Here is a 26,357-nt window from a genome sequence, read left to right on the forward strand (position 1 = left end):
TTACCATTACATTGGATCAAATGCTGTGTTCACTAACATACTGCAACGTGACTCTTATTATTTGAACAAACATTGTATTTGTTACACTCAGAGTAAGTCAGTGCTTTGCTGTGTTGTCTCTGTGCTCCATCCCCACTCTGATTGTATTGGAGCCTGTGTGTGTCATTGTTACACTCAGAGTAAGTCAGTGCTTTGCTGTGTTGTCTCTGTGCTCCATCCCCACTCTGATTGTATTGGAGCCTGTGTGTGTCATTGTTACACTCAGAGTAAGTCAGTGCTTTGCTGTGTTGTCTCTGTGCTCCATCCCCACTCTGATTGTATTGGAGCCTGTGTGTGTCATTGTTACACTCAGAGTAAGTCAGTGCTTTGCTGTGTTGTCTCTGTGCTCCATCCCCACTCTGATTGTATTGGAGTCTGTGTGTGTCATTGTTACACTCAGACTCTGTCACTGTGATTATTGGACAAACAGCAAGTTACCGTCACAATGTCTGGCTGATTGACGGCAGCGCGGACCAATGGGAAGAGGGGGCGGGGCTGGATGACCCATCTGGAGTAGTCGGTCCTCCAACCAATAGGAGCCAAAGAGGGGCGGGGCCAGCTTTGACTCGAGCACGCGCAGTGTGAGTAATGGCGATGGAAAGCGGATGTTTTCGGCTCGGAAATCTGTTCGAGGTGATTGGCGGTACGGAGAGAGCAATGGATCGCCCAGGTGGGTGAAAACGCTGCGTAACCATGTTGTGTAAGGCGCAAACCGCGGAAGAGAGCTTCCCGGACCCAGTTTGGACCGAGCGGGGCTGTAGCTCCTCATGTTCGTCCCGGGTTAACGTTCGCCATCTTTATTGGGGGCAATATGCAGCAGTGCGCACGTGCGGCCGCCATGTTTGTCGAGGGCAATATTGTCAATCAGTGGGAGGCGCTTGTTCCCCAGTGTTCAGAATGGAGACAACTTGTCCATCAAACTGCATCAACCCTTTGAGTCCCAATGTCTTATTGATGAGGCAGAGCGGTGACAGAGAAGGAAAAAGAAAGGGAAATAAAAACAGTAAATGCTGGAAAATCTCAGCAGATCTGACAGCATCTGTGGAGAGAGAATAGAACCAACGTTTCGAGTCTGGATGACCCATAGTCAGAGCTTGTACACGTGTAAACAGAGCATGTAAATTTTGACACCTCCATGTACTCTTGTACACCTCTATCAATCTACTCTGCTCCAAGGAGAACAACCCCAAGTTATCCAGCCTAACATTGTAACTATAATTCCTCATCTCTGGAACCATTTTGATAAATCTCCTCTGCACCCTGTCAAGGAGCCTCACATCCTCCATAATGTGTGGTGATCACTGGTTTGCACAGACCCAGGTATTCTTACAATTACTTACAATTGCACAGTGACATCACCCCCACTCCCCGGGGATTTCCTCAACTGGGAGATTTTTCTCTGATGCCAATGCTTCTGATATCTTTCCAGCTGCAGGCTCCAGCAGGAGATTTTAATATTAAAATCAGTTAAATTGTTTCAGAGGTGAGTGTTTGTGACCATTCACAGGGGCGGGTTTGCGTCATAAACCAGCTGCTCGCCTCCATGCTGTGGTACCGGCTGGTCCCTTTGACCCCTCCCCCTGGCTTTGTCGCCGATATCCAGAGTACCCTCCTGCGGTTCTTCTGGGACAATCGACTGCACTGGGTCCCTGCTGCGGTTCTGCATCTCCCGCTTGAGGAGGGCGGACAAGGTCTGGTGTGCCTCCGCACTCAGATAGCGACCTTCCGCCTCCAGGCTCTGCTGAGGTACCTTTACGTTGAGCCCCCTCCACAATGGTGTGCCATGGCGACATATTTCTTCCGCCAGTGGCACGGCCTCAATTATGACGTGCAGCTCCTGCATATCGAATTGGGGCATGCTTCGACCGCCCTGCAGGAGTTGCCCATCTTTTACCAGGACCTCCTCACTGTCTGGAACACAGTCGCCTCGTGACGCAGCTCCCCCCCGTCAGGAGTAGCGGCTCTCGTGCGAGAGCCGCTGCTCAGGAATCCGCTCCTCCAGCCGTATAACTTCAGGTGGCTGGCGGAGAGGAGGGCTGTGGACGCCAGGGTGACCAGAATCGGGGATGTGCTCGATGGCGGAGGAGCGGGCTGGATGAGTCCCCGCGTGCTGGCTGAGCGCGCGGGGACGACCGTCCGGCGCGCGGCCAAAGCCATCCTAGACCTTAGGACGGTCGTGCTCGGCCCCGAAACTGCACGCAAACTTGAGACGGCGCAGGCGTGCGGTGGGATCCCGCCCGAGCGTTCCCCTGTTCAGACGGAATTCCACATTGGCCCAAAACCTCAGCCCCCTCCCCTGGGTGAGGTGCCCCACAGCCTGAGCCGCCTCGCGGAAATGTCCTCCGTGCCTTTTTCTACCACGCGGAGGCGTTTCCTGTGCGGGCTGCTGCTGCACACCTTCCACTACCGCCTCCTCGCCTGTCGCCTGGATACACCTTGGCGGGCCTTGTTGCCGCCGGGCGGCGGAGGTCCCCGCTGGAGGTCCCTCTACGGAGGGATCTCCCCCAGTTACGATGGGGACCTGGGGTGGAGGGTGATGCATGCAGCAGTTCATAGAAATCATAGAAATCCTACAGTGCAGAAGGAGGCCATTCGGCCCATCGAGTCTGCACTGACCACAATCCCACCCAGGCCCGACCCCCACATATTTTACCCGCTAATCCCAGGACTCTAAGGGGCAATTTTTTTAACCTGGCCAATCAACCTAACCCGCACATCTTTGGACTGTGGGAAGAAACCGGAGCACCCGGAGGAAACCCACGCAGACACGAGGAGAATGTGCAAACTCCACACAGACAGTGACCCGAGCCGGGAATCGAACCCGGGACCCTGGAGCTGTGAAGCAGCAGTGCTAACCACTGTGCTACCGTGCCGCCCATAGTTCCGCACAACCGTAGGATTCACTGGTTCACGGGCTCCGAAGACTGCCCTTTCTGTGGCCTTGTGGAGTCCTTGGATCATGTCTATATTTTGTGTCTTAGGCTGCACTCCCTTTTTGTTTTCTTAAAGAACCTTTTATTGATGTTTTGTTTGCACTTCAGTCCCACGCTCCTGATATACGGACACCCGGTGCGGAGAGGGGATGGTCGGGATGGCGACCTCCTCGTGAACCTGCTCCTGGGCCTGGCAAAACGCGCCATTTACCGGTCCAGGCAGCGGGCGATCGAGGGGGCCGTCCATCCTGACTGTCTTCCCCTCTACCGCGGCTACGTTCGCGGCCGGGTGTCCCTGGAGAGGAAGCATGCGGTGTCCACGGGCGCGGTTGACGCCTTCCGTGCCCATTGGGCACCGCAAGGGTTGGGGTGCGTTATTGACCCTGATAATCACATTATGATTTGATGTTTTTAAGTTTCCTTTGTACTTTGATTTTTGTTCGGGCTGTTCCCCCCCTCCTTTTGGGGAGCTGCCCCTTTTACTTTGTCCTGATTTAACTTGAGTTTGTTTGTTTGGTTTGCCCTTAAAAGAGGCCAACATCTGTGAGTAAAACACTTTCTTTTATCCCCCTTTCCATTTCTTTTCTCATTCTGGGATTCAATTTATAACTTCCAGTTCACCACTCGCTGCCTAAATAAAAGTTCTCCTCACATTCTTCATGAATCTGTAACCAGGTCATGCAGTGTATTACACACATCATCAGGCTGCTCATTTATGTCCAAATGTAAAACTTTCACGTGGCTGTGAGATGGAAGATTTTCAGCTCTCTGTGTCCAGGAAAGGATGATGTGGAGATGCCAGCGTTGGACTGGGGTAAACACAGTAAGAAGTCTCACAACACCAGGTTAAAGTCCTACAAGTTTATTTGGTAGCAAACACCACTAGCTTTCGAAGCGCTGCTCCTTCGTCAGGTGAGTGGAAGTTGTGTTCACAAACAGGGCATATATAGACACAAACTCAATTTACAAAATAAATATTTACATGAACCCCCACAACTTGCCTGGGCTTGCAAAATCTCACTAACTGTCCTGGCTGGAGACAATACACATCTCTTTAACCTGTGCTTCACCCTCTCTCCACTCACATTGTCTGTTCCTTTAAGACTTGATTACCTGTAAAGACTCGCATTCCAACCATTATCTTGTAAATTGAGTTTGTGTCTCTGTGCCCTGTTTGTGAACACAACTCCCACTCACCTTTGTGCCTCACTCACCTGATGAAGGAGCAGCGCTCCGAAAGCTCGTGGCGTTTGCGACCAAATAAACCTGTTGGATTTTAACCTGGTGTTATGAGACTTCTTACTGTCCAGGAAAAGAAGCAGTGAGCATGGATCTGTCAATCATGTCAATTATATATTTTCAGTCATTCATCTCGTGCTTATTAGAGTCATTGGTCTTTGGATTTGTCTTCCACAGGGATCAGTGGAAGCTGAGGGTTATTGAATATATTCGAGGATGAGTTAGACAGATTTTACATTGATAAAGGAGTCAAGCATTATGGAGAACAGGTGGGAAAATTGAGTGAAAGTTAAGATGAGAAGGGATTTCCTCACTCAAGGATGTGGTGAAATGTTTGAATTCTGCACTCCAGAGGACTGTGGAGCCTCAGCCATCAAGTATTTTCAAGAGAGAGATTGATAACTTTTGAGGCATTGAGCAACCTGGGGGATAGTGCGAGAAATAGTGCTGAGGTAGATCAGCTAATTCTCAATCGATGGGCTGAATGGCCAACTGCAGCTCCTGTTTCTTATGATTTGTGTGTGGTGGACAGGAAGCAGTGAGCATGGATCTGTCAATCAGCCTCAATCAGCACCTTCAGGAGAATTGGGAGGGTGAATATTAGATACAGCAGATTGAGAATGGAGGGAGAGTGTGTGGGATGGAGATTTATAGCTTTTGAGGAATGAGAGAGGAAAGAATGTTCCATCGAAACTAAAATTGTCTGTTCTGAATTTCTATCCTGTCCTGACACTGATGACTTTTGTAAACTCGTTTTACAGGACATTGAAAGAGGAATCACAGGCTGAAATCTCAAACGTCACGTCTAGATCTGACAGAGTCATATTCCTTGGGAGCTGAATATCATCGGACTTTGAATCCAGAAGGAGAAATGTTTGTCCAGTCTGTCAATTTGAAAAAATTTCAAACATCAGTGTGAAAAACACCAACACACTGCCACACTCGAGTGAGAGTGTTCCAATGCACTGACTAAAGAGCTTTAACCAGTTACACAGCCTGAATAAATATCACACCATTCACAGCAGGGAGCGACCGTAGTCGTGTTCTGTGTGTGGACAAGGCTTCAACTGATTGTCCACCCAAGAGAGAGGCAAGGACACGTGCACCATGGAGAAACCATGGAAATGTGCGGACTGTGGGAAGAGATACAAAGTCCCATCTCTGCTGGAAGCTCATCGGCGCAGCCACACTGGGGAGAGGCCATTCACCTGCTCTCAGTGTGGGAAGGGATTCACTCTATTATCCATCCTGCAGAAACACCAGCGAGTTCACACTGGAGAGAGGCCATTCACCTGCTCTCAGTGTGGGGAGGGATTCACTCAGCTATCCAGCCTGCGGACACACGAGCGAGTTCACACTGGAGAGAGGCCATTCACCTGCTCTCAGTGTGGGGAGGGATTCACTCAGCTATCCAGCCTGCGGACACACGAGCGAGTTCACACTGGGGAGAGGCTGTTCACTTGCTCTCAGTGTGGGAAGGGATTCTCTCGGTTATTCTGCCTGCGGACACACCAGCGAGTTCACACTGGGGAGAGGCCGTTCACTTGCTCTCAGTGTGGGAAGGGATTCAGTCGATTATCCCACCTGCAGACACACCAGCGAGTTCACACTGGGGAGAGGCCGTTCACCTGCTCTCAGTGTGGGAAGCGGTTCAGTGATTCATCCAGCCAGCAGAGACACCAACGAGTTCACACTGGGGAGAAACCGTTCACTTGCTCTGTGTGTGGAAAGGGATTCTCTCGGTTATCCAGCCTGCAGACACATCAGGGAATTCACACTGGGGAGAGGCCGTTCAGCTGCTCTGTGTGTGAGAAGAGATTCAGTCTTTCATCCCAGCTGTTGAGACACCAGCGAATTCACGAGTGATTCCAGGTGTTGGATTCTGCTGTTATTGTTTCTGCTCTCAATTACATCCAGGACTGTATTTTGTTCATTCTCACAGTTGGTCAATGGGGAGGGTCGGAGGGTTTCTTTCTGCTGGACTGGCCGGTCTCATAACTTTGCCCCCAGTGGGCTGATGCTCTTTGAGCCTTGTTGCGAATACCTGGTTTCAGATTTCACAAGGATCACAGAGTGACAGGGTGTGAGGAAGTTCAGAGATATTTAGTCAGCATTTCTGTTTGAAACCTCCCAAATGCCCATCCAATTTCCTTTGTAATTGTTTATTGTCTCCACTTCCTCCACCCTCGTAGGCAGACGAGTTCCAGGTCATTACCATTCGCTGCATCAAAATATTCTTCCTCACATCCCCCCCTGCATCTCTGACCCAAAACCATAAATCTGTGTCCCCCTCGTCCTTGTCCCATCAGCTAATGGGAACAGCTTTTCTTTGTCCACCTTATCTAACCCTGTCAGAATCTTGTCCACCTCTATCAAATCTCCCCTCAACCTCCTTTCCTCCATGGGGAACAACCCCAGCCTGACATCGACAATAAAGAACAAACTAACAGAATATGTTAATACCTGAAATCAAATGGGAATGTTTAATTTCTGTTTTAAAGATATTGTGAATATATTGTCCTGGACAATAAAGGAATTGGAATAACTCACCTTGGGTGCAGTTAATGAAATATATCACCTGGGAACCCACTTACATTCTAGTGAAAGTGTGGAATGTGTAGCTGGAAATCCCTCCCTAACAGCACTGTGGGTGTACTCACATCTCAGGCATTGCAGCAGTTCAGGAAGGCAGTGTTGGGGTTGACCACGGCCGAGGCAGCTACATACAGCCACATATTCTGTTATAATTGAAGGACAGCAGATTGAATGTGAGGCATTATGGGACTGGACTATCTTGACCACATTCCTGTGACTGCTCAGTTTCTGCAATCACGGACCATTAAAGCTGCTTAGCAGGGTCCTGACAGAGGATCTGGGGAGAATATTTACTCAGAATGAGTGAGAATTAAACTTATTCCAGGACCGGCTGGTGTTCAGTGTCCGAGATACCTGAATCCACAAAGAGGGGTCTGACCAATCAACAAACAGTGATAGGTCGTTGGTTAAGAAGTTAAGAAGCATTTTCAGGCATTGTTTAAATTGTTTTATCACAAATTTGTGATGAGAACTGTGAGGGACTTGTGACCTGATAGTCACTGAAGTGACGGTATACTCCAAATAGCACTGGACTGAAAACCAGACCTCTGAGAATAGATTTTAATGAATGGTTATAATCCTACCCAAGCATGGCCAGTGAAAAATCAGAGCTCGAGTGATCAAGAATAATAATGTGATAAGGTGCGAAGGAATAAGGTCTCACCGTGTAAAAATCAATTTGGGATGACATTTGTATCACATAGGAGTCAATGAATGGAATACATTGGGTATTGCACATCCCCGAACCTGGCCTGATTGAACACATGAATGGGCTATTGAAACAACAAATCAAGCTTCTGACCAGTGACCACACACTCAAAGAGTGGCACAGGCCTTACATAATTTGAATAATAGCCACAAAAAGGAGGGGTATCACCGTGACACAGTGGTTAGCACTGCTGCCTCACAGCATCAGGGACCTGGATTTGACTCCTGGCTTGTGTCACTGTTTGTGTGGAGTTTGCACATTCTCCCCGTGCCTGCGTGGGTTTCGTCCAAGTGCTCCGGTTTCCTTCCACACTCCAAAGATGCGGGTTAGGTTGATTGGCCGTGATAAATTGCCCTTCAGTGTCAGGGTGTTATAGGTTATGGGATCCGGAGAGCAGGATTTGCAACCTTTCCTTGTTATGTTGCCACTTTGCCTGATCAATTAAACATCTGGCTCTGTGTAAAACAGGGTCAGATTACCCGGGTCAGAGGTTTGATGGACAAGTTGGCTCCATTCTGAACAATGGGGAACAAGCTCCTCCCACTCATTGACACCTTTGCCCCTTACAAAGATGGCGGACGGCATGAGCCCTGCTGCTCATTGCCCCCAATAAAGATGGCGGTCGTTAACCCGAGCCGAATACTGGACTTTGCAGCCCCTCTCGGCGCGAAACATAAAATCCTTTTTTGGGGTTGGGCCTGAACAACATGTTTACAAAGCTCTTCACCCACCCACCAGATCCACTGTTCCAACGTTCCGCAATTTTCCTTTTACCGTTTGTGGATTCGATGAAAAACCGTCCGTCCGTCGCCATTACTGCGCTACTGCGCATGCTTAAGATCCCGCCCTTCATTCACTCCGATTGGTTGGAGGACCAGCCGCTCCCGCTCGGTCCTCCAGCCCCGCCCTCTTTCCCTATTGGTCTGGAGCTGCCGTCAATCAGTCCCCGGGCATTGTGACGCTGAGCATGCGCAGTGCGGTTCATGTCCCAGGGACAGGCGCTTGTTTGTCTGATCGTCAGGCGGGAAGGAGGCGGATAAGCGGAGGCATGCGGTGGGTGGGAGGGGAGGCTCCACACATCCAGTGGAGGCTTCAACACCCCCCAATAAGGAACTAGCGGCACCGCCTCAACACCCAACACAACGGCAGCTGCAGCGCTTCCTCCCGGGGCCAGGACCCAGTGGACAAATGTGGCTTCAGGAAGGAAATGCAGCAATGGGTTTGTGAATGAGAATCATCTTTAACTCACTTTACTGACCCTGGAGCAGGAGGAGAGAATGGGGGGAATTTCTATCCTGCACTCACACTGATGGATTTTGGAACTTCCTTTTACAGGGAGTTCAAAGGGGAGGATTTACACACAGAAAACTGAAATCTAACAAGACATCAAGATCTGAGAGAGTCACTTGATCAAGCAGAACCTGGATATTACGGACCCTTGAGTGGAACCATTCAGCTCTGGGTCATTCCTATTCTCCATTGGGGTGCAGTACACCAGTGATCCAGAGGACCAGAATAATGTTCCAGGGATAATGGTTAAAAACATACCAGGATAGCTGGTGGAATTTAAATTCAGTTAATAATCTGGAATTCAATGCGAGTCTCAGTATTGGTAATTGTGAAGCCATTGTGATGAGTTGAGGGAAAGTGCGTGGAATTGGAATTTGCAGCTTTGGGAAACAAGAGAGAAATAAGTATTCCCCAGAAACTAGAATTATCTGTTCTGAATTGGACTGACCTGTATGAACTGGATTTACAGGGTTACAAGTAGAGGATCGACAGACAGGAAACTCAAATCAAGCATCACTTCAAGATGTGACAATGACTCAATTCATCAGGATCTGAATACCATCGGCTTCTGAATGTGGGAGGAGAAATGTTTGTGTGTTCTGTCTGTGGGGGAAAAAAATCAAACATCAGTGTAACTGGAAAAGCACCAAGCTCTCTTCCCCCCCCCCCCCCCCCCCCCTCACCACCACCACCACCACCACACACACTCACACACACACAGTGTTCCAGTGCAGGGACTGTGGGAATTGTGTGGAAATTCATCGACGCACTCACACTGGGGAAAGACTGTTCACCTGCACCATGTGTGGGATGGGATTTTCTCATTTATCCAATCTGTAGACACCAGCGGAGTCACACTGATGTGAGATCTTTAAATTTTGTAACTATGAGAATAGCTTTGAAAGCAACAATATTCTGCAGGAACACCAGTGCACTCATGCTGGAGTGAAGCCATTCACTTGCCCTATGTGTGGGAAAAGATTCATTCATTAACCAGTGAGTTCTTAATGGTGAGGGACCATTCACGTGCCCTGTACATGGGAAAGGGTGTACTCAGTCATCTCATGTTTAAAATTTAAAGTTTATCTATTAGTCACAAGTAAGGATTACATTAACATTGCAATGGAGTTACTGTGAAATCTGAGACACCAGTTAGATCACGGGTGACTGTAGATATTTTACTGGGGATTAGAAGGAAAGGATTTGCAGACAGGAAATTATCGGCTGATTTTGCAGTCATTTAATTCATCAGGACTTGAATTTGAATGTGGAAGGAGAGATGTTTGTTCTGTCTGTTGGAAAAGATTTCAAACATCAGTGTGACTGGAAAAGTACCGAGACACACACACACCCGAGTGAGAGTGTTCCAGTGAACTGACTGTGGAAAGAGGTTTAACCACTTACACAGCCTGAAAAAACATCACATCATTCGCAGCGAGGAGAACCCATACACGTGTTCTGTGTGTGGATGAGGCTTCAACTGATTATCCAACCTGGAGAGACACAAGGACACCTGCACCATGGAGAAACAGTTGAAATGTGGGGACTGTGGAAAGGGATCCAGTTACCCTTCTGAACTGGAAACTCATCAACGCAGTCACACTGGGGAGAGGCCGTTCACTTGTTCTGAATGTGGGAAAGGATTCACTCGACTAACCCACCTCACTGCACACCAACTTGTTCACACTGACATGAGACTTTTTAAATGTTCTGACTGTGAGAAGAGTTTTAAAACCAAATACTATCTTTTGACACACCATCGAGTTCACACTGGGGAGAGATGGTTCGCCTGTGCTGAGTGCAGGAAGGGAGTCACTCAGTTATCCAGCCTGCAGGCACACCGGCGAATTCACACTGGAGAGAAACCATTCATGTGCACTGAGTGTGGGAAGAGATTCACTCAGTTATCCCACCTTCTGAAACACCGGCGAGTTCACACTGGAGAGAAACCATTCACCTGTCCTGAGTGCGGGACGGCATTCGCTCAGTTATGCAAAATGTTGGATCACCAGCGAGTTCACACTGGGGAGAGACCATTCACCTGCTCTGTGTGTGGGAAGGGATTCACTCAGTCATCCACCTTGCTGAGACACAAGTGCATTCACACTGGTGTGAGACCATTCACCTGCTCCGAGTGTGGGAAGGGATTCACCCAGTCTGCCCAACTCACTTCACACCAACGTGTTCACTCTGACACGAGACCTTTTAAATGTTCAGACTGTGAGAAGAGCTTCAAAGGCAAAATGGATCTGCTGATTCACCAGCGAGTTCACACTGGAGAGAGACCATTTATCTGCTGTGTGTGTGGGAAGCGATTCACTCAGCATTCCCTCCGGCTGAAATACCAGCACAGTCACACCAGGGAGACATTATCCATCTGCTCAGTGTGTGGGAAAGGATTCACCCGTGCGAACACCCTGCAGAAACACCAACGAGTTCACAAATGATTACAGGAGTTGGTTTCTGCTGTTATTGCTGCTGTTAATCACAAGACTGAACCATGCTCATTCTGACAGTTAGAGTTTGTTTCGGTTGAAGTTAATAATCCTTGTAACTGCACTGGAGTTTAAGATTCTGGATATAGATTATATCAACTTTGTGTCAATCACACGTTTGCGCCCTTGATTTCTCGAGGGTAAGAGGAGACTGATTGATGTCCTGTTACCGACTGTTCCATTGTTGGTTCTTTTCTGATGTTTTGGAAGATCTGGCAAACGAAAGAGTAAGGAATGAGAGAAAGGTAAGAATTTGGGAAATGATAAACAGACTGTGACAGGAAGATAATGAAAGAGCAAATTATAGATTACATCAGTAGATGTGGTTAGACGCTACAAAAATATTAAAGGGACAAAACTAAAGGCTCTGCATCTAAACACACGTAGCTTTTGAAACACAACTGATGAACTGACAGCAGCACAAATATAAGGAAAGAATTATCAGTTGATAACCATTAGAGAGACATAGAGTGGGGCCTGAATTTGTTTCTATTCATTCATGGGATGTAGGTGTCATTGGCTCACCCAGCATTTATTGCCCACCACTAATTGCCCCTGAGAAGTCAGTGGTGAGCTAAATATGTGTCTGTGACATTTAGGAGGGACAGGAGTCTGGGAAACGGTGGAAGGGTGTCTCTGTTGATTATTGGCAGTATTAGCACATTAGAGAGGGATACCTAAGGTCAGGAACCAGAATGATGGAGTGGTTTGGTTTGAGATGGGGAAATGGTAAAGGCAAAATTCACTTGTGGGAGTGATGCACAGGCTTTCTAATTGTAACGACACGGTAGGACAGAGTACAAAGGAAAAGGTAATGGGAGCTTGTGGTAAAGATACAGCAATAATCAAGAGGGATTTTAATCTACTGATAAACTGGGAAAGGCAGATGAACAAAGGTCATGTAGATGAGGAGTTCATAGAATGTTTTGGGGATAGTTTCTGGGAAGAGTACGTTTGAAAGCAGGCTTCACTCGCACTGGTATTATACAACAAGACGGGATTAATTGATGACTTCACAGTGAAAGCATCTCTAAGTGTCAGCGATCTTAATATACATTGCTGGCTATGGGCCAAGTGCTGGTAGATGTGATTAGATGGGTGTTCAGGTGTTTCTCGTGTATTGGTGCAGACTCGATGGGCCGAAGGGCCTCTTCTGCACTCTATGATTCTATGTATGTATTGGAGATGAGGTAATGCTGCTTAAAGAGTTAAAGGTCTGTTTCAAGAACCATCTTGTGTTTACAAGTTGAGCTCTATTCGTGGAGATACTGAGTGCCCCTGGGGCAGGATTTTGGGAAGTTACTGTTAGTTCAGGAACCTCAGGAACATTCACACTTTTACCTGGGGTGATCCCCCAATTGAGGTGGTGAAACTTCCTCATGTATTTCACAGGTAAATCTTTTTCTTTTAAATAAACATTGTTATTATTTGCCATTTCAGGGTCCTGTCTTGCCTGATGGTAAACTCTCTTTTGAACTGAAGTGTTTTTGAGTCAATCTGGAACTGAGTAATTAGGCTCATGCAACCAAGTTAAACTGAATCTACATTTTAATTGTCTGCCCTTTAAACTTGACAGAGAATCTCAAGATGATGCAAGAAAGATTCACAAGAATGATACCAGAACTGAGAGTGCTTTTAAGTTAATGGAGAGACGAAACAGGTTGGGAATGTTTTCGTAGAATCATAGAATCCCTACAGTGCAGAAGGAGGCCCATTGAGTCTGCGCCGACTCTCTGACAATGCATCTACCTCATGCCCTATCCCCATAGCTTCATGTATTCACCCTGCTAATCCCCCTAATCTACACATTTTTGGACACTAAGGGGCAATTCACCATGGCCAATTCAACTAACCTACACATCTTTGGACTGTGGGAGGAAATTAGAGACCTGGAGGAAACCCACACAGAGAAGGGGCAAACATGCATATCCCACACTCACCCAAGGCCTGGGGTTCCTGGTGCTGTGAGGCAGCAATGCTAGCCACTGTCCCACCATGCCACCCTATTCTCTGGAAAAGCCAAGGCTGAGTGCTGACCTGATAGAGATTATGAATGTATATGGCAGGATTGAAGTTATCAAGTAATCAAGTACAGGATACAAAATCAGAACTGAAAATTCTGGTTATCATTAGGCATGTTTGTCCCATTCAAACTATAAATCTCTGTCCTCTCACACCCACCTTCCTCCCCATTGATTGTTCCACGAATTCATCCTTTTCTCCTCCTGCTTTCTTTTTCAATTCCCTGCTGCAATTAGACTTTTGAATGGACCTAACATGTCTTAAATTAATCTTTCTCAACGCCCTAGCTATGACTGTAGCACTACATTCTGCACCTTCTCCTTTCCTTCTCCCCATGTACTCTATGAACGATATGTTTTGTCTTTATAATGTGCAAGAAGCAATACTTTTCATTGTATCCCAATACATGTGACAATAATAAATCAAATCAACTCTTCTCCACTTTATGTGCTAACTCTCGGTTTCAATTTCAGACTACCTCTTGCCCTCCTTAGTATCTCACCCCAATTTCAGACTACCTCTTGCCCTCCCTAGTGTCTCACCCCAAAATTTCAATCTTTATGCCTGAAGGCGAACTGTTTTGCTAATGGGGCATCAATATATAATCTAGTGACTACCCACATGTGCTTTGTTTCTGGGTGCAGTCACTCCCACCTCCACCTTTCATCCCAGTCCCAGGAGTTTGGAGACTGGGCTCCAGAGGAGTAATGGCGGTCGCATCCCCCACAATGCCTCGCGCTGGGGAAATCGCTCAATAGCCCGGGCTCGAATCTGCGCATGTCCAAGAGAAAGGGGAATCCGCGCATGTGCGGAAATGTTTCTGAACCCTGCTGAGGCGTTGACCAATGGAAATTCTTGGAAGACCGGAAGGACTCTGGTCCTCCAGCCAATCAGAGCGCGGTCTTTGTGACAATGCAGGTTGAGCTTCAGACGGACTCAAACTTCCTCCAAAGAGGCCAAGATCTGTGAGTGAAACACTTTCCTTTCTCCCCCTTTCCATTTCTTTTCTCATTCTGGGGGAAATTGGGGACTTGCAGCAACTGAAGGGAAACGAAGTGAATCCAGGGAGGCTGCAGACTCTGGAAAGGTTGGCCCAGGTCTCTCTCTCTCTGAAAGACATTGACATCCTTTTGCTCCCTCAGCTTGACACATTTATTTGTCTGGCTAAAAGGATGGTCTCGTTCCTAATGTTCACAATTAAAGGGCTGGTTTCTTCAGGAGATAGTTGACATTTAAGAGGAATATAGTAAGGTTTGGCATGTTTGGATATGTTTGGTGTAATCTGGTGTAAATTTATGATTCTTTGTGGGACAGTAATTTTATATAGGTCAGTGTTATGTCTAATTTTGTTGTTAGGTTCATATTAGATATATTATTTATGGTTTGGTGATAAATTTCATTTATTGTTATTTCAAATTTGTAATATAGCACTGTGGTGACATACCTTTCCAGTCATTGATTAATTACAGCACAGAAAATGTTCATTCGAGTCCGTGCTGACTCTCTGTAGAGCAATCCAGCCAGTCCCATTCTCCCTCTGTACCCCTGTATCTCACAAGATTATTTCCTTCCGTTGTCCATCCAGTTGAGTTTGAAATCTTGGATCATCTCTAATTCCAGCATTCTCATAAGCAGCGAGTTTGTGTTTGTAAACACTCAGCACCTTAATGAAGTTCTTACTGACCTGGTCATGAATCTCTGAGCAAGTAATACAGCAGTGTTTATTCAACACATGTTTTCCTCCAGAATCTGTACCTATGGGTTGGGTTTGTATTGAGTCTAGCAGTCTGCATCAAGGTTTTCAGGTCTCCAGGTCAGGAAGCAGTGAGTAGGGGTCTGCCACTCAGCATCAATCAGCACCTTCAGGAGAATTGTGAGGGTGTATATTAGATACAGCAGAGTGAGAGCAGAGGGAATATGTGAGATTGAGGTTTACAACTTTTGGTGAACAAAATAGGAATGAATGTTCAACTGAAACTAGAATCGTGTGTTCTGAATTTCTCTGCTGTTCTGACAGTGCTGACTTTTCTAAATTCCTTTTATAGGTTTTGAGAAGGAGAAGATTTGCAATAGAAATCTGAAACCAAATGTCACACCGAGACCTGACACTTTCACTTGATTCAAAAGGACCTGAATATCATCGCTCTTTCAGTCTCGAATTGAGTTGAAGTATGTACAGATGGAGGGCGTTGATTGGATCATTATATGAGTGTGTATGAAAAAAGCGTGTATAAAGAAATGGTGTTCTGTCTGCGTCAAAAGGTTTAAATATGTGACTGGAAAAGCATCGAGACACACAGATCTGAGTGAGAGTGTACCAGCAAACTGACTGTGGAAAGACCATTAACCAATTACACACCCTGAAATAAATATCACACCATTCACAGCGAGGAGAAACCATACTCGTTTTGTGTGTGTGGACAAGGCTTCAATTGATCATCAAACCTGGAGAGACACAAGGACACCCGCACCATGGAGAAACCGTGGAAATGTGGGGACTGTGGGAAGGGATTCAAAGCTCCATCTCAACTGGAAATTCACCGACACATCCACACTGGGAAAAGACCTTTTACCTACTTTGAGTGTGGGAAGAGATTCACTCAGTCATTGCACCTGCAGACACACAAGCGAGTTCATAGTGGGGAGAGGCCACTCACCTGCACTGAGTGTGGGAAGGGATTCAAGGATTCATCTACCCTGCGGACACACCAGCGAGTTCACACCAGGAAGAGACCATTCACCTGTGCTGAGTGTGGGAAAGGATTCACTCAGTTATCCAACTTGCTGACACACCAGCGAATCCACACTGGAGAGAGACCATTCATCTGCTCTGAGTGTGGGAAAGCATTCACTGAGTCATCCTGTCTGCTGACACATCAACGCAGTCACACCAGGAAGAGGCTGTTCACCTGCGCTGAGTGTGGGAAGGGATCCACACGGTCACCTCATCTACTGACACACCAGCGAGTTCACACTGGGGAGAGGCCATTCACTTGCTCCGTATGTGGGAAGGGATTCACTCAGTCATCCAACCTGCTGACACACCAGCGAGTTCACAGCAGGAAGAACCCATTCACCTGCTCCAAGAGAAGGATTCATTGAGTCATCCAGTCTGCTAAAATACCAATGTGGTCGCACTGGGGAAAGACCTTTGATGTGTTTTGTTTATGAGGAGAGATTCACTGATTCATCCAACCTGCTGAGACACCAGCAAGTCCACATTGAGGAGAGGCCATTCCCCTGCTCTGAGTTTAGGGAAGGTCATCAGTCATCCAACTTGCTGACACACCAACAAGTTCACACCGCTTAGAGACCTTTTTTTAATCACAGAATTCCTACAGTGCAGAAGGAGGTCACTTGGCCCATTGAGTCTGCACCGACCACAATCCCAACCAGGCCCCACTCCAGTAAACCTACACATTTACCCTGCCAATCCCCCTGACGCTACGGGGCAATTTACCACGGCCAATCAACCTAACCCGCACATCTTTAGAAGATGGGAGGAAATCGGAGCACCTGGAGGAAACCCACACAGACACGAGGAGAACATGCAAACTCCACACAGTCACCCGAGGCTGGAATTGAACCCGGATTCCTGCCCTGACTATGGGTGTTAATTGAATCAATTGAGTTTAAGAATGTACAGATGGAGGGCTTTGATCAAATAATTATATGAGTATGTTTGAAGAAAGTATGTATAAAGAGTTGGGAGTTAAATCTATTCCAAGTAAAGATTGGTTCCAGTTTCTTCCTTCACCATAAGGCTGTTAGGATTATAACATGGTAACAGAGAATGTTTGTCCAATGGTGAAGTTTGGAAACTGGAGGAAAGTATATTTCAGACAGAAGTTTACAATCCCAGCAGCTTTTGTGAGAGATGAAAGCCAGTGGGAATTGTCAGGGCCTGATTACCCACCGATGTTCTCGGAGCCTGAACCATACGACCAGTGGAAGAATGAAGTGGAGATGTGGACACGGGTTCCATCCCTAACAATGAGAAAACAAGGTCTGGCCTTGGCATTGCCACTGTCTAACGAAAGGAAAATTGGCAGCAAAACATTTTCTGAGCTGGAAATCCACTGATCAAGGTTTGGATCTTTTACTCGGTTTCATTGATGAGATTTACAAGAAAGATGATCTGATGGGTGCCTGTGAAGCATAGTCAGACTTTGTCAAGTTTTGAATGAGGGTGTAAGTATATTTAGCAGATCTGGATATCACAAAAAAGACAGGATTGGAAAAGCACTAATAGGTGAATGAATCTCAGGAATGACGGGGAAACAGATACCGTGAAATTCCCCTGGTCGTCGCAGTCCGGCGCCTGTTCGGGTCAATGCACCTAACCAGCACGTCTATCAGAACGTGGGAGGAAACCGGAGCACCCGGAGGAAACCCACTCAGACATGGGGAGAACATGCAAACTCCACAGAGACAGTGACCCAAGCCGGGAATCGAACCCGGGTCCCTGGCACTGAGGCAAAAGTGCTAACCAGTGTGCTACCCTTCCGTCCCAGAGATAAAGACCGTAACCAGTCTTAAAGCTACGCAAACAATTTTCTTATCCTTGTTAAAGATTAAAAATCCCGCAAAAAGATGCAGGAGAGTTGATGAAGAGTATCTGAGGCTCAGAGAACAGACTAATGCAAAGTGTGGAATGTGTGAAAAGTATTGAAGGATGCTGTCACATCCGATTGTAAAGCTGCCCTTGGCACATGACCTTAACGAGGTATTTACGTGGATCTAAAGGTATGAGACAAAGACAGAAATATTTTCATTCTACACATGATCGACATGGTGACCCAATTTAGTCTTTCTCCAATAATACATGGCAAGGACAAAAGGATGATTCTAGACCAAGTGATGGAGAAGTGGACAGGGACTGGACCTGGGGCACCAGCTAAGTTTCTGACTGATAATGGAGGGGAATTTGTTAATGATGAGTTTTGAGACGTGTGTGAAAACATGAACATTCTGGTCATGAACACGGCAGCTGAAAGTCCTTTCAGTGATGGACTCTGTGAAAGGAATCACACGGTGATCGATGAAATGCTGCAGAAAATCTCAGCTGATCAGCCAAACTGCAAGTTGATAACTGCACTGGCCTGGACGATTCAGGGAAAGAATTCACTTCAGGTGGTTGGAGGGTAGAATCCCTGTTAATTGGTCTATGGGAGAAATCCCAAATTACCCTCTGTGCTGGGCGATCGCCCTCCTGCTTTAGAAGGGACGACAATTAGTATAAATTTTATTCATAATATCAGATTGTTTCATTAAAGTAAGTGCTCGAGCTAAGAAATTATTGTGGATCCTAGAACAGCAGTGTCCTATAATGTAATACTTTGTACATTTTTTTTCTTTGACTCATTGTGAAATATGTTGCTGTGTATTGTTCTGATCCTAATCAGGATTGTTAATGTTTAAAGAGAAACTCAAATACCCAGTGATTAACAAAGAATTGCAACACAAGATTCCACATTTTTAAACAAGAACAAAATTTATACAACAAAATATTAAAAGCCAGCACCATGAACATAGCATAAGTCTTTCAATGATCAGATTATTTCATGAAGAGAATATTAACAACTTATTGTGGTTCTGAGGAGAGGGGTGTCTTTATATGTAATGCTTTGTACAAAAGGAGGAAAGTCACATTTTTTCTTCTTTGCTTTGCTCTGAAACATTGTTTGTGTGGATGTTTTGTGATCCCGGTCGGGATAATTAAAATTTAAAGAAAATTGTGAACACCCAGTGACTAACTAAAAGAATTACATGAAAAGATTTAACATTTTTAAACAAAAACAAACTTTACTGTGGATCTCAAACAAAATAAAATTTAAGAATACAGCACTACAAACTGAATACTGTAGTCAATAAAGACTTATGGTCTAAACCTGTTTTTTAACCTCACCCCAAAAGTTTTTCTTTATACTTAATGATATCTTGAAAGTTCAATTATGTTCCTGGGACTCTCAAAGGAATGTCAAAGCTCTGCAGAATTCACTTTAATTTTCCTCACTTTTCCAGCTATTCTCCAGGCTCCAAGATTTTACGGAGGGCCTTTCCATTAGCTTTTGGCTAAACAATTCTCCAATTTTCCTTTGAGACCTCAAAACTGTAGACTCCTCAGTCCAACCGTGGGCTTCGCTGCTTTCTTGCTGAGGGATTTAAACATTGGGGACACCCCTGATTCCCAATGACCCAGTGGCTTCTGGTCCCACAGCTGGTTCACAGCTCCTGGTTCCATAGCTGACGGCCTCCAAGCTAACTGCAGACTGCTTGCTTTCTGTGAGAAACACCCAGAATTCCAACCAGGGCTCACTTATCCCCGTGCTAACACATCTGTTGGGATGTCTGATAGATATTTAGCTTCAAAACTAAACCTTTTTTTCCTGAGGTCTGCATGAAGAATTCCGTTCTCTAACAAAGACAGGGCACTAACTGTCAGAACCAAAGTCTCCAGGTCTCCAGCTAAAAGAGCCCAGCTGCCCTTTTACACTTCTCACCCTTCGAGTTTTGACATCTTAAACCAACATTGGCCACGTCTTGTGAATGTGAATCCCCTTAGGGTGTTTCTGTCAGATTCTCAGTGCAGGTTTTCCATTTACCTTAAGTTTTAAAAAAAGCAATTGTTGAACTAATTCATACTTCTAAAACATCGGAATTATGAAATTAGATCTTTGCAACACCTTCCCCATGAAGAAATGAAAATGTATCATCCTCGTATTATCCCATTTGAAACATTACAATGTAGACTCGAAAGATTGGCTCTTCTCTCTCCCGATAGATGCTGTCAGACCTGCTGAGATTTGCCAGCATTTTGTGTTTTTGTTTCAGATTCCAGCATCCACAGTATTTTGCTTTTAACAATGTACAACATGCTGTATATCTAAATAGTTGTGATCTTATCAAATGGTGAAGCAGGCTCAAAGAGCCAAATGGCCAACTCCCGTTCCAAAGTCTAATGTTTAATTACCCTATAACCTGCAATAGACATAATAATCCCCCCCATTGTCCACTTCACAGTCACAAGTCCAGCTTGGTAACAGCACACTGCTGGGTTCCATGTCCAGGAATCTCAGTCCACTGAAGATAGAAAATATTATTGGTTTCAGTGTTTTCTGAAGTTTTTCTTCTTATAATAATTATTGTGCAAAGTTCCTCCTGCAAGAGGAGAGTCCTCATTGCTGTTCATCTGTGAATTTTCAACTTCAGTTTTGAAAACAGTCTGTTCAGAGTGCACGTTTTGAACTTTACTTTCTTCCATGTTTGCAGTTTCTCCATTGTTTAAATCCAGAGAGAATATTCCAGTCAATTCCACATTGAAATGTCTTCTTCTTGCTCTGTTGTAGCTGCAGCTTCATTTTTAATTTCATTTCCCAGAATCTCACATTCTGGATTCTCTTTTGGAGAGAGCAAGTTCAAAATGGCTTCTTTTTGTGTCAACAACTCTTTCCTTCATTGGACAAAATCTTCTTCAGCCAAACTGTTGTTAAAATGCATTTTATGTTCAAGCAAAAATGTTGACCATTCCCATCTGGAGACTATGTGATCTCGGGCTTCAGAAACTGAGGAATTGAGAACAAAAGCAGGGAGGTTATGCTGATAGTTTCTAAAGCTCTGGGTGAGGCCACAACAGAACACTGAGCCCAGTTCTGGTCACCACACATTTGGAAGGACGTGAGGGTCCTTGAGAGAGTGCAGAGGAGATTTACCGGGATGGTTCCAGGAATGAGGAATTTTATCCACAAGGCTAGGCTGGAGAAGCTGGGGTTGTTCTCCTTGGAGAAAAGGAGATGGAGGGGAGATTTGCTCAAGGTGTAAAAAATTAAAATAGGATTAAATAATGTGAGAAGGTAAAGTGATGTGAGTAATGTAATGTGAGAAGGTGGGGCGGCACGATGGCACAGTGGTTAGCACTGCTGCTTCACAGCTCCAGGGACCTGGGTTCGATTCCCGGCTTGGGTGACTGTCTGTGTGGAGTTTGCACATTCTCCTCGTGTCTGCATGGGTTTCCTCCGGGTGCTCCAGTTTCCTCCCACAGTCCAAAGATGCTAAAATTGTCCCTTAGTGTCCTGAGATGTGTAGGTTAGAAGATTAGCAGGTAAATATGTAGGGATATGGGGGTACGGCCTGGGTGGGATTGTGGTCGGTGCAGACTCGATGGACCAAATGGCCTCTTTCTGCACTGTAGGGTTTCTATGATTCTATGATAAAGCTGTTCCCATTAGCTGATGGTGCAAGGATAAGGATGCGAGAGATGCAGGGGGATGTGAGAAAGGGATGTTTTATGCAATGAGTGGGAATGAGCTGGAACTCACTGCCTGTGAGGGTGGTGGAAGCAGAGACAATGAACGATTTAACAAGGAAAATGGACGGACACTTGCAGGAAATAGAACTGAAAGGATAAAGGGATAGAACGGGGCAATGGGACTGACCGGTTTACCCCATGAGAATAATCCCGGAACTGAGAGCATTTAACCCTCTGAAAACGCCGGTGTTACTTTTCTCTGGAAAACTGAAGACTGACGGAAGTCTTCAAGATTATGAAGGGGTTCAATAATCCAGTACGGATTTAATGAGAAATCTCTTTACCAGCGAGTGGTGAGAATGTGGAACTCACTCCCACAGCGAGTGGTTGAGGTGAACAGCATGAACACATTGAAGGGGAAGCTAGATACATACATGAGGGAGAGAGGAATAGAAGGATATGCTGATGGGGGGGGGAGATGAAGAGGGGTGGGTGGAGGCTCATGTGGAGCATAAATACTGACACAGACCAATTGAGCCGACTGGCCCGGCCCTGTGTTGTAGACTCACTGGAACAGAGACAAATGTATTTATTTTAGAGCTACTTGAAGGAGAAGTAGGATTTACTATCCAGGATAAAATAAATGTCCTTCATCAGCTTGTGTGGTTCATTTGTGGAAATGTGCTCTCCCAGCCCACTGGAAGCAAAGTCGTGAGAAAGACCAATCCAGCAGAGCTGGACCTTCTGATCCAGGATCTTCTGATCCTCCCAATTCACCAACTGTCAGAATGAACATGGTTCAGTCCTGGGTGTGATTAACAGCAGCAATAGCAGCAGAATCCAATCCCTGTCATCACTTGTGAACTCGCTGGTGGTTGCGCAGGTAGATTGACCGACTGAATCTCTTCCCACACTCAGAGCAGGTGAATGTCCTCTCCGCAGTGTGAAGACGCTGGTGTATCTGCAGGCTGGATGAATCAATGAATGCTTTCCCACACTCAGAGCAGGTGGGTGGCCACTCCCCAGTGTGAATCCGCTGGTGTGCCTTCAGGAAAGATGACCGACTGAACCCCTTTCCACACTCAGAGCAGGTAAACGGTCTCTCTTTGGTGTGAACTCGTTGGTGTATCCGCAGGCTTGATGAGTCAATGAATGCCTTCCCACACTCAGTACAGGTGAACGGCCTCTCCCCAGTGTGAACGCGTTGGTGTATCCGCAGGTTGGAGGAGTGAGAGAATCCCTTTCCACAATCAGAGCAGGTGAACGGCTTCTCCCCGGTGTGAACTCGCTGGTGTGCCTGCAAGTGAGATAACCGACTGAATCCCATCTCACACTCAGAGCAAGTGAATGGCCTTTCCCCAGTGTGAATCCGCTGGTGTGTCAGCAGATCAGATGAAGTAGTGAAGGTCTTCCCACACTCGGAGCAGGTGAACGGCCTCTCCTTGGTGTGAACCCGCTGGTGTCTCAGCAGGTGGGATGAATGAGTGAATCCCTGACCACAATAACAGCAGGTGAACGGTCTCTCCCCAGTGTGACTGCGTCGATGAATTTCCAGCTGAGACGGGGATTTGAATCCCTTCCCACAATCCCCACATTTCCACGGTTTCTCCATGGTGCGGGTGTCCCTGTCTCCAGGTTTGTTGTTCAGCTGAGGTGGCCACACAAAGCGTCTGTACAATCTCTTCCTGGTGTAAATGGTGATGGTCTTTCAAACTATGTAACTGTCACTGGAACACTCTCACCCAGATGTTTGTGTCTTGCTGCTTTTCCAGTCACACTGATGTTTAAAACTTTCTGAAGCAAACAGAACGGAAAGACATTTCTCCTTCCAGATTCAAAGGCTAATGATATTCAGATCCTGATAATCGAGTGACTCTGTCAATTCTTCACTTGATGCTTGATTTGAAATTTGTGTCTGCAAATCCTCCCCCTTTGAAGATCCTGTAAAAGAGGTTTACAAATTTCATCACCGTCAGTTAAGGATAGAATCTACAATTGGCAGTTGTTAATTTCTATGAAGCATTATTTTCTATCTTGTTCCCCGAAAGCTGTAAATAACTGTCCCACACTCTTGCTGCATTACCTGGAGTATTGTGTGGAGCTTTTGTCTCCTTACTAAAGGAAGGATACACTTGCAATAGAGGGAGTGGAGCAAGGGTTCATTCGACAAATCCATGGAAGGGTGGAAGTTTCCTCGGAGGAGACTGGGCCTCTATTCTCTCAAAGTTTCGAAGAATGAGGGCTGATCTTCTATAACTCAACTGAGTTGAGGAGGAACTTCTTCACACAAAGGTTGTGAATCTGTGTAATTCCCTGCCCAGTGAAGCAGTTGAGGCTACCTCATTGAATGTTTTTAAGGCAAGGATAGATAAATTTTTGAACAGTAAAGGAATTAAGGGTTGTGGTGAGTGGGTGGGTAAGTGGAGCTGAGTCCACAAAAAAATCAGCCATGATCTTATTGAATGGTGGAGCAGGCTCAAGGGGCCAGATGGCCCACTCCTGCTCCTAGTTCTGATGTTCTTATAATAACTCTAGATGTATCAATGTTGTTATGATCCTTATGAATACAATAACCTTAACATTAACAAATTCCCAGACAAACCCAATGGAATAAACAAAGGGAAAGATTTCACCTTGCAATAATCAAATTAAAATCAACATCAATGAATCATGCATTAACAGACAAACAGTATTTAAATAGACAGAGTAAATTTGTCTTTAAAAAGCTCAGACAATAAAACAGGTTCCACAAAATCACAAACATTTCCCCCTCAGTATATTTGTCTCTAATTCCAGTTCCAGAGAATTTCTCTGTCTCTGTATTTCCCAGGGGGAGAAAGAAAGTGTTTTCCTCACAGATGTTGTCCAGAGGATGCAGTTTGAGTCTGTGGTGAAGTTTGAGATTGTGTGTGAAGTTTGAGTCTGTGGTGAAGTTTGAGATTGTGTGTGAAGTTTGAGTCTGTGTGTGAAGTTTGAGTCTGTGTGTGAAGTTTGAGTCTGTGTGTGAAGTTTGAGTCTGTGTGTGAAGTTTGAGTCTGTGTGTGAAGTTTGAGTCTGTGGTGAAGTTTGAGTCTGTGGTGAAGTTTGAGTCTGTGGTGAAGTTTGAGTCCGTGGTGAAGTTTGAGTCTGTGGTGAAGTTTGAGTCTGTGTGTGAAGTTTGAGTCTGTGGTGAAGTTTGAGTCTGTGGTGAAGTTTGAGTCTGTGGTGAAGTTTGAGTCTGGTGAAGTTTGAGTCTGTGTGTGAAGTTTGAGTCTGTGTGTGAAGTTTGAGTCTGTGGTGAAGTTTGAGTCTGTGTGTGAAGTTTGAGTCTGTGTGTGAAGTTTGAGTCTGTGTGTGAAGTTTGAGTCTGTGTGTGAAGTTTGAGTCTGTGTGTGAAGTTTGAGTCTGTGTGTGAAGTTTGAGTCTGTGTGTGAAGTTTGAGTCTGTGTGTGAAGTTTGAGTCTGTGGTGAAGTTTGAGTCTGTGGTGAAGTTTGAGTCTGTGGTGAAGTTTGAGTCTGTGGTGAAGTTTGAGTCTGTGATGAAGTTTGAGTCTGTGGTGAAGTTTGAGTCCGTGGTGAAGTTTGAGTCTGTGGTGAAGTTTGAGTCTGTGTGTGAAGTTTGAGTCTGTGGTGAAGTTTGAGTCTGTGATGAAGTTTGAGTCTGTGATGAAGTTTGAGTCTGTGGTGAAGTTTGAGTCTGTGGTGAAGTTTGAGTCTGTGGTGAAGTTTGAGTCTGTGGTGAAGTTTGAGTCTGGTGAAGTTTGAGTCTGTGTGTGAAGTTTGAGTCTGTGTGTGAAGTTTGAGTCTGTGGTGAAGTTTGAGTCTGTGTGTGAAGTTTGAGTCTGTGTGTGAAGTTTGAGTCTGTGTGTGAAGTTTGAGTCTGTGTGTGAAGTTTGAGTCTGTGTGTGAAGTTTGAGTCTGTGTGTGAAGTTTGAGTCTGTGTGTGAAGTTTGAGTCTGTGTGTGAAGTTTGAGTCTGTGGTGAAGTTTGAGTCTGTGGTGAAGTTTGAGTCTGTGGTGAAGTTTGAGTCTGGTGAAGTTTGAGTCTGTGTGTGAAGTTTGAGTCTGTGTGTGAAGTTTGAGTCTGTGGTGAAGTTTGAGTCTGTGTGTGAAGTTTGAGTCTGTGTGTGAAGTTTGAGTCTGTGTGTGAAGTTTGAGTCTGTGTGTGAAGTTTGAGTCTGTGTGTGAAGTTTGAGTCTGTGTGTGAAGTTTGAGTCTGTGTGTGAAGTTTGAGTCTGTGTGTGAAGTTTGAGTCTGTGGTGAAGTTTGAGTCTGTGGTGAAGTTTGAGTCTGTGGTGAAGTTTGAGTCTGTGTGTGAAGTTTGAGTCTGTGTGTGAAGTTTGAGTCTGTGTGTGAAGTTTGAGTCTGTGGTGAAGTTTGAGTCTGTGTGTGAAGTTTGAGTCTGTGTGTGAAGTTTGAGTCTGTGGTGAAGTTTGAGTCTGTGTGTGAAGTTTGAGTCTGTGTGTGAAGTTTGAGTCTGTGTGGTGAAGTTTGAGTCTGTGGTGAAGTTTGAGTCTGTGGTGAAGTTTGAGTCTGTGTGTGAAGTTTGAGTCTGTGTGTGAAGTTTGAGTCTGTGTGTGAAGTTTGAGTCTGTGTGTGAAGTTGGAGTCTGTGGTGAAGTTTGAGTCTGTGTGTGAAGTTTGAGTCTGTGGTGAAGTTTGAGTCTGTGTGTGAAGTTTGAGTCTGTGGTGAAGTTTGCGTCTGTGTGTGAAGTTTGAGTCTGTGGTGAAGTTTGAGTCTGTGGTGAAGTTTGAGTCTGTGTGTGAAGTTTGAGTCTGTGTGTGAAGTTTGAGTCTGTGGTGAAGTTTG

The 26,357-nt window shown here is 45.7% G+C and overlaps 2 protein-coding genes across 2 annotated transcripts; both read left to right on the plus strand.

Moving 5' to 3' along the window:
- Window positions 1–602: 602 nt before the first annotated feature.
- On the plus strand, window positions 603–6,761 carry LOC144489537 (uncharacterized). Its single transcript, XM_078207406.1, has 2 exons — window positions 603–709; window positions 4,973–6,761. Exon 2 carries the CDS (start codon window positions 5,319–5,321, stop codon window positions 6,075–6,077), a length of 759 nt encoding a protein of 252 aa, XP_078063532.1. The 5' UTR covers window positions 603–709; window positions 4,973–5,318; the 3' UTR covers window positions 6,078–6,761.
- Window positions 6,762–14,210: 7,449 nt separating this feature from the next.
- On the plus strand, window positions 14,211–19,227 carry LOC144489536 (uncharacterized). Its single transcript, XM_078207405.1, has 2 exons — window positions 14,211–14,287; window positions 15,368–19,227. The coding sequence occupies exon 2, from the start codon at window positions 15,795–15,797 to the stop codon at window positions 16,422–16,424; it is 630 nt and encodes a 209-aa protein (XP_078063531.1). The 5' UTR covers window positions 14,211–14,287; window positions 15,368–15,794; the 3' UTR covers window positions 16,425–19,227.
- The last annotated feature ends 7,130 nt before the right edge of the window (window positions 19,228–26,357 follow it).

The sequence above is a fragment of the Mustelus asterias genome, unplaced genomic scaffold, assembly GCF_964213995.1.
Source record: "Mustelus asterias unplaced genomic scaffold, sMusAst1.hap1.1 HAP1_SCAFFOLD_2295, whole genome shotgun sequence".
Taxonomy (NCBI): domain Eukaryota; kingdom Metazoa; phylum Chordata; class Chondrichthyes; order Carcharhiniformes; family Triakidae; genus Mustelus; species Mustelus asterias.